At 33.5% G+C, this 8,592-nt stretch overlaps 2 protein-coding genes across 2 annotated transcripts; one reads left to right on the top strand and one right to left on the bottom strand.

The window, feature by feature from the left end:
• The first annotated feature begins 3,565 nt into the window (after nucleotides 1-3,565).
• Nucleotides 3,566-4,562, top strand: LOC103491347 (RING-H2 finger protein ATL40-like). The gene has a single exon (XM_017045219.2). The coding sequence runs from the start codon at nucleotides 3,764-3,766 to the stop codon at nucleotides 4,442-4,444; it is 681 nt and encodes a 226-aa protein (XP_016900708.1). The 5' UTR covers nucleotides 3,566-3,763; the 3' UTR covers nucleotides 4,445-4,562.
• A 1,245-nt stretch (nucleotides 4,563-5,807) lies between these two features.
• LOC103491346 (PLASMODESMATA CALLOSE-BINDING PROTEIN 5) lies at nucleotides 5,808-7,020 on the bottom strand. Its single transcript, XM_008451249.3, has 3 exons — nucleotides 6,350-7,020; nucleotides 6,214-6,241; nucleotides 5,808-6,103 (listed from the first exon to the last, which is right to left on the bottom strand). The coding sequence occupies exons 1-3, from the start codon at nucleotides 6,693-6,695 to the stop codon at nucleotides 5,959-5,961; spliced, it is 519 nt and encodes a 172-aa protein (XP_008449471.2). The 5' UTR covers nucleotides 6,696-7,020; the 3' UTR covers nucleotides 5,808-5,958.
• Between the last annotated feature and the right edge of the window lie 1,572 nt (nucleotides 7,021-8,592).

The raw sequence follows: 8,592 nt of genomic DNA, 5'->3' as shown, positions 1-8,592 counted from the left end.
TTTCAATTCAATTAAATAAAATTCAAAATAAATGAGTAAATTACGAAATACAAACACAAATTCAACAAAAAAAAATTAAATGTTAATAATACAAAGAAATTCAAAAAATGTAATAAAGTTTATAATACAAATAAAAAATATTCCTCGTTAAAAAAAAAGTGCAAAGAAAGTCGTACATCTCCTAACGAGCCTCGTATGCCATTCTACGCCGTGGTTTCTACAATGATACAAAAGTGGCTAAGTTTAGTACATATATATGCATATCATCACTGAATACTGTCATTTCAAGAACTTAAGAATAATGAAAACATATATACATACCGCAAAGCTAGGGATCATGTAGTGGTCTTTGCTGTGCCCGACTCATGTCTTCTATGAGCTTTAGCATTCGTTCCACTTCTGAAGTTAACCCATCATGATTTCTTGTCTGTTCTTCAATCCATTGCATAGCTTGATCTAGCACATCCCATAATTGAAAATCTACCGTAGACTTTGAACATGAGGTCATGGAACTGCTCGCATCGACCATCTTGCAGGCCTTGGGCTTGGGTCCCCAACCAAGACTTTTAAGTAGACCGGTCATCTACCTAACACCGTCTCGCATATTTCGTCCCTAGAGAGTGGTTGAGTACTCTTAGGCTGGGACTGGAGCTCCAGCATTTGATTCTGCAACAATCGGGGCTTGTAAATCAATCAGCATACCAAACATATCATCTTCTTCATCAAACTACCGACTACTAGTTCCTTCATCAAAGTTTTCTGTACCTCTAAAGCTAACTGACTCTCTATGATACACTCATTCTGAGTAGTAAGGGATATTCCAATAGTTAGCTGTCATTCCACACTTTCTAGTGAGTCCAACTTGAGTTCATACATATCTTTCATGGACACCTTATTCATCTGCAGGCATCAATGTGAAACTTGGAAACTTCTAAAAATCGGGTCACTCCCTTACTATACTCAAGAAAAAACTTATTCCTAAGTTTCATTCAACACTTGTCTATCGTTTAAGTCCCTAAAATATAAATATGTTTGATTATAAGCATATTCCTCTCCTCTCAATCCTAAACTTATTCGCCTGAATATACACTCTCCTAAAATTTTCACTAAAACTAACTTCAAACTACAAAAACTACTATAACTACTGGATAGTCACACAATCTAATTAACCACAAAAAACTTCAATCTTCGCATCAACACCTCTTCTAACAACACTACCTTACAAGCTATCTTACTACCACCCCTTCAAACCCTAAAAAATCAAACAAATTCAAAACAAAAAAGGCTATCATAACTACAGCATAGTCATCTCAAATCAACAACAAAATTATTCAAAACTACTAAAAAATAAACTAAAATTAAACTAAAGGCTACCATAACAATAGTATAACCAAAACGAATCTTAACACAAATTACATAATTTTTAAAACAATAATAACCCTCGCCCCCCCCCCCCCTCAAATTTTCAACGCTAACCCCTCAAATTTTCAATTCAAACCATCCCCACCCCCTTCAAAATTTTAATTCACCCCCCCCCCCCCCAAATTTCATCCTCAACCTCTCCTCCCCTTTAATTTTCGACCCACCCCCTTGAAATATTCAATTAAACTCCTCTCCCCCTCTTCAAATTCAACTCACAAAATAACCCTGGCCACCCCCCTCCCCACATTTTCAACACACGTTCAAAATTTAAACTAACTAATTCATCATTAAAATCCTAAAATTAATTTCAAAAAACAAAAAACTAAACTATTTAAACTAACATTTAAGGGTTTAGGGTTTTAAACTTACCTGAGATGAGCAACGACAGACGGCGAGAGAGGCGCAACGGCAAGCTCACGACGGCAACGACAACGATCTCTCTTTCTCCTCTCTTCGTTTCGTTGAACAATCTCCCTTTCCCTTCTTTCATTTTGGTTCTGTGTTTTATAGAACTTAAACATCTTTTTTATATGGGAACTCCCAACGTAACACGAAAACGTTGGAAGATCCCCCTATTTTCGACATTATTAGTAATTCGTCAGGATTTTCGATGGCCAATAACTAACGTCGAAAATGGTTTTAACCATTCTCGATGCATGATGAGTTTCGTTGGGAACATGGGTGTCCATTTTCGATGTCGTGCATGGGGCGTTAGGAGAAGTTATATATTTTATTTAATTGTTAACTATTCCCGATGGCCTACACCCAGACGTCGAAAATGGGTTCTTGTTTCTCAACGACCCTCTCACAGCGTCGGAAAAAAGTAATAATAAAATAATATATTCGCCTTTTCCCGACATGTGAAAAGTGGCGTCAAGGAAAGGTGTCTGTCCCAACGTTATTTCTTCCGACATCATTTTGTGCGTTGGGAAAACGCCGATTTTTTGTAGTGAACATACATTTTTATCTTCAAGAATCTTGATAACATGTTGAACCCCAATACTACCTAAATTCAATGAAATTGAAAGTTCAGTGGATGAATAAAATTGAAGTTTCTTCTGTATCAAGTTATCAAAAGACTAAAAAAGCAACACTTTCTCAACCAAAACACTAACAATTTTGTAACCTACATATAGCATTATCAATCATCTCATTTACAAGACAATCATATAGATATGCTACAAAATGCTACAAATATATATATATAAGTAAATAATACAAAAGATAGTCATTACGAAACAATCATACAGAAATCCAATAGAATTTATACAGAAATAAGATGTTAATGAAAGTGAAAAATACGATATGTTTGGAGTTTTCTTCTATCTCATACCCTTCAAGTTACTGCAATTTTACATAACAATCTCATACTTCCTATTGAAATCCACATTCTACCCAATGGGATATATTGACTTCATGACTTGTAAGAAACAAAGACCCATACAAAGGAGAATTTCAAATGAAACACAAAATTACTAATTTCAAATGAAACACAAAACTAATTTCAAAGGAAACACAGACTACAATATTAGAGAAGATGAGTTTCAACTGATTGTTGCAGAAAGGAGAAGGGGAAGAAAGAAGAAGTGCTACTTTAAGGGTACATTTGGAATAAAAAGAATTACACTAACGTGATTAGACATAGAAAATATAATAAAATTTGGATTCAACTCGTAGTAAATATTAACAATATACCATATTGTGTTAATAAAAGTATGTGAATGATAGACTTTATTACAATTGGATTTTGTTATATTTATAAATTTTTTTAATGTTGTTATGATTATTAATCTTATAATTGGAATCGAGCGACGTAATAAATTTCACTATGACAACTTTGTTTTTAAAAGGATTGCATCTCTTATTTGGCCTAAAATTTCAACTCATTGCATTAACTTCTTATCTGCAAACTAAACTCAAATCATAAACAAATCATGACATTAAAAAAAGGTAGGAAAATCAAATGGTTAATTTGACCCATTAATTAATTATATATAATAATAATAATAATAATTAAAAGAGAAAACGTAAGAGAAAAAATTGGGAAGAGAAGAAGTCAACATTCAACAGTCAACTTAATTGAAAAATAAGAATGAAATAAAACACAAATCTTCATCCATCTTTGGCTCTTTTCTTATTTCTTCCCCAAGAAATTTCATAGCCTTTTTAATAATCTTCTCTTTCACACAACAATCATCAAAATTCAAAACCCCAATTTCATATGTATTTTCTTTTGCCAATTTTTGTTAAAAAAATCTCACTATATTACCATTAAATCCCACAAAGAAATTCATCTTCCCTCTATCTCTCTTCTTTCTCCATCTCACTAAAACAAGAGGCCATGTCCTCCTCCGCCAATCCGTCTTTCGACGACGGCGACATATACTTCGGCCCCTCACATCCTCACCGTAACCCATATGATTTAAACAACAAAATCATGCTCACCGCCATCATTTCCCTCTCTCTCGTCGTCCTTCTCGTCATTGCCCTTCACATTTACGCCCGTTATGCCCTCCGCCGCCACGCACGGCGGCAGGCCGTCCTACGTCGTCTCGGAATCCTCGCTCTCGTCGACTCCAGCGACCCTCACCTGCCACCGTCTCGCTCCGGACTCGACCCCTTAGTCATGGCGTCGATGCCGGTTGTCGTTTTCAAGCATCAATCGGAAAATCCAGAGCCCTCCGGCGGCGCCGTGGAGTGTGCCGTGTGCTTGAGCGCTATCGTGGACGGCGAGACGGCGAGAATTTTGCCCAATTGTAAACATGTGTTTCATGTGGAGTGTATTGATAAATGGTTTGGGTCTCATTCCACATGTCCGATTTGTCGGACGGAGGCGGCGCCGATGATGTTGCCGGAACCTCGGGAAGGTCCGGCGGCAGAGGTGGGGGAGAGTGGTGGTGGGTCATCCTCCCGATTGAGTTCGTTCAGACGGATTCTAAGTAGAGAAAGGTCTTCGCTAAGGATTCAACCTTGTGTATTCCAACATAGAAACGACGCCGTTCCTGACTTGGAATCCCAGTAAATATCAATCAATGTAAAATCTATTTTTAATTTTTTTCTTCTTTTTCTTTCATCATTTTTCTCCTTCATCATTTCAATTTTCAAACAATAAAAATATAGAAGAATTAAACTTACAAAAATCTCGATTTTATTCATCCTCTATTTTAGGAGTGTTTTTAGAACTAAATAAAATTTTGAAAACTAAAAAAGATTTACATTTTTCTAAATTTATTTTGTTTTTGGACTTTATTTAATAATTATCTCATCTATTCAAAAATGCAAATCACTCTAATTATTCATAATTTTTAAAAGCAAAAAGCTTCATGGTTATTATTGATCGAATGGTAAATTTAGATTTTTTTTAGTATTTAGATCCAATTGTGCAACGTGAAAATATCACTTAGACTTTTTTTTTTCTTAATTTTTATTTTTATCTTTTGTGTTTGATGCATAAAGATGAGCACATTCAATTATTACTGAATATTTAATCTTTAGAATACATATAAACAAACTATATTTACTTTACCTATAGAACATATATCAATCGCAACATAAGAATGTGATGGTTGATGGTTTAAAGTAGAAAGATAAACCATGATTAATTATAACGTAGTTCATCGAATAAAAATATCAATTACTATCTTAGATGATCCAATATATATATATATATATATATGAAGTTTTGAAACAGGTTAGGTTGATGAAGAAATAGGAGGTTAGAAAAACTTGTGGGTTTGGTTAGACTAGAATTTTAATATTTATATAAAGCATTTTCTTTCCTTCCCATGTGAACTTTGATTCTCAAACTCTTCGGCCAAGTCAGTTCAATTTCATTTTCAAACTAACTCCCTTTTTTTTTTCCTTTTTTTTTTTTTTTTTTTTTTTTGCTATCATACTAAAATAATAAATAATCTTACCATATATCAAATAAATTATTCTAGATACGTATCTTATTGATTTCACTTTCAATTTTTATGGCTCATGCCATCATAATAATTCTACCATAGCAGAGACATCTTTAACATTAATTCCATGTGCTTTTAAATTGAAAACAATTTATTTTAAAAACTTGTTCTTTGTTTACAATTTTGGTTAAAAGTTTAAATGTTACCCCCCTATCGGGGATGTAACATGAAGACTATTGTAAAGAAATTGTATTTTTAAAAAAAAAAAAAAAACATAAATTTTAAAAATAAATGAGTAACATGGGACGACCGAACCTCTTCTTTTTATTTTCAAAAAAGCTTGTAAGGACTAATATTTAAATAAAATTAAATTACACAAACTCATAATTTATGTGCTTAAGATCGATGTGAATATATCAATTGCTACCCTCCTTCGAAAAACATCAAGTAAAATAGCTAATTAATTTAGACTTTTCGTTGGGATTAAATTTGAAATCGGATTGACTTCTAAATTAATAAAAAAGAAACACACAAAATTGTAAATTCTAAAATTCTAATACACATCGCACCCACAAATCGGAGATGATCAATTAATCAATACACAAACACTAGGTGGGCAAAAATTTTAATCTTACATAATTCTCAAAAGCAAATACCCGATTACCATGGGCCAAACCCACGCCCGACCCAAATTACGAGCCGACCCGCTCATGTCTTCACTCGGCCCCAACCCTACCGATGTCGTTTGGCTTGAAAAATTCCCATTTCTCAACACACTGCGCCATAAAATGAGATAAAATCAATCGATCCCATTAAATTTCACAATAAATTTTTGAAAAAAGGTTCCAATTTCCAACATTCATTTGTTTGATGTACAGATCTTTACCTTGATGGGAATCTGCAATTTCCGAAGCCTGAAAAACAAGAAAGATCGAAATCAGATCTGAAAGGATTTTTGGATTTGAAAAACAGATTTCGAGCAGGAAGGAATTTGAGAGATCGGAGTGAAAAAAGAAACATACTAGGGTTTAAGGAGGTTATAGCGGCGGAGTTTTGGAAGAAGCAACTGTCGTCGGTCATGCCGTGTTTCCGGAAGTAATCGTTAAAGGCAAAGGAGGCCATGTTCTGGACGTCGGTGGCGTCGTAGCAGGAGCCGCCGGGCTGGATTGGGGAACAGTCGGCGCCGCCGGCGCCGCAGGCCCAGTCGAGGGCTGATTGGAGAGAGGCGTCGTCTGCGTTGTTCTTGGCCACGCACCAGAGCTCTGTGGCGGCGCCGCTCTGATCTCTTATGGACGGGCGCCGCCAGGGATCTGCGGCGGTGCAGGGAATGAGAAGAATGAGGAGAAAGAGGGAGAAATTGATCGGCATTTTTAGAGAGATAGTGTTGGAGAATGGGGGGTTTTAGAGAGAGAGAGAGAGAGAGAGAAATGGGGTTTAAGAAGGAAAGAGAGGAAGTGACCGTTGGGAACTGGAAGAGAAGGAGTAAGTAAATGTGAAAAAATATAATCCTTTGTCATTTAAAGTAGAAGAGGGTCGAATCTTTCATATTTTCTTCAGAATCTCTCCTTCCTTAACCGTCTTCCCTTCTCAATTTCAATCGTTGTTGTCACTCACTCTCCAAATTCCCTCTTCGTTGCCTTTCACTCGCTCTTTAAAATTCCACCCTTCTTCTTCCAACAAATCTTCTATTTAGACCATTTATCTTATTTGTCGCATGATGTTTAGGATATTTTATTTCTAGATTTTGTGGTTGTTTTTGAAAAAATTACGAACAACTAAATCGTGTTAAAAAAATTAATAACAACAAAAAAAGTAGGAAAAAAAAAATAAGAAAGAGGTTCAGATAATATTCTCATATTATTCTTTTGGTAACAAAAAGAAAAAAAAATTGTAAACAATATTTTTTAGTGTACTTAGTATTCATTTTATCTTGTATTTAATATCTTTTATTATGTTTTATTATATATATATATATATATATATATATATATATATATATATATATATATATATATAGATCACGACATTAAACCCAAGACCAATCGATTCTGATATTTTATGATCAAAACATTCGACAATCAACAAATGTATAAAAAGGTCAACTACATCCGAGATGAACTATACATGTCACGGTTGTATATATCGTACTATGACACTAGAGTATTGTACTCTGACACTTCACCTTAGCATACTTCCACCACTTTTTGCTTATAATTTTATATAATCGTTAAATTGGGATTCATCTAGTTAGATTAACATCTTATCACTACACTTGTTGAGAGATTGAGGTTGGAGACACATACATGTCATGTGCCAACCGAAGAGCACACAATCACGTTGCAGGATGTGAAAGCCTTACTGAGATTACATGTTGATAGCTAGCCTGTTATTGATCAAATGCATAATGATTAACTACATTTTTAGACATTTTTCTAAGGGTTTGTGTGTGTGTGTGTGTTTTTTTTATTTTTTTTCTCATTAATTTGGTTTTTTGTTTTTGATCGTGTCTTGATTTTATAGTGTGAGGTCTATAGCAATTAAATGCCTTTGAAAAGAAAACAATATGAATAAATTGAATATTATTGTTTGAATATGAGATTTTTTTTTCTATTGCATCGGTGGGCCAAGTTTTTGTATGGACTTTTACCTAATAGCCCATGAATGAATTTGTAGATAACTTTATTGGCTTATGTAATAATTTTAGGAATAATAATTAAATATATAGAAATATTTTGAATTTATGATTATATTTGTAACTATCACTCTTATCCTATAATCTCCTTTTTCACCACTACTATTCAATACAACTACAAAAGTACTATACACTACAAATATATTAACCATTTTATCACTATCTTTAAATTTAAAAAATATAACACAAAGCTCATGTTAAATAAGTAAACAAAATGTTATATACTTTTACACTCCCGACAACAAATTTGGTATTTAGTAATAACATTTGGAAAAGAACTCTTATTTATCAACTTAAATAAATTCGTGGGAGTTCTTTTATTATTATTAGAAGGAAGAAAAAGTTGGTAGATTAGGAAATAATCTATTTTAAATATGGATATATATAGCATAAACTAGCAAATCTAATCAAGTCTTTTATCAAAAAAAATAAAAAATCATAATCAAGTCTGACTATAATATGAAAAATGATCATGTGATTTATTAAAGCATTTAGACTAAGTAAAGAATGTAATAAAGTAACCATATCAAATAAAATGGTATCAGTGAATCAATATGAAGATATTTAACAATG

Source organism: Cucumis melo, chromosome 5, assembly GCF_025177605.1.
Source record: "Cucumis melo cultivar AY chromosome 5, USDA_Cmelo_AY_1.0, whole genome shotgun sequence".
NCBI lineage: Eukaryota > Viridiplantae > Streptophyta > Magnoliopsida > Cucurbitales > Cucurbitaceae > Cucumis > Cucumis melo.
The sequence above is the reverse complement of the archived record's forward strand: the minus strand, read 5'-3'. Positions and strand labels throughout refer to the sequence as shown.

What these genes read in the sequence shown, in the direction of transcription:
- LOC103491347 (XM_017045219.2), top strand. Translation starts at nt 3,764, where the DNA reads ATGTCCTCCTCCGCCAATCCGTCTTTCGACGACGGCGACATATACTTC.
- LOC103491346 (XM_008451249.3), bottom strand. Translation starts at nt 6,695, where the DNA reads ATGCCGATCAATTTCTCCCTCTTTCTCCTCATTCTTCTCATTCCCTGC. An exon ending in TATAACCTCCTTAAACCCTA is followed by an intron (nt 6,242 to 6,349) that starts GTATGTTTCTTT and finishes CTTGTTTTTCAG; the next exon opens with GCTTCGGAAATTGCAGATTC. An exon ending in AATTGCAGATTCCCATCAAG is followed by an intron (nt 6,104 to 6,213) that starts GTAAAGATCTGT and finishes TTTATGGCGCAG; the next exon opens with TGTGTTGAGAAATGGGAATT.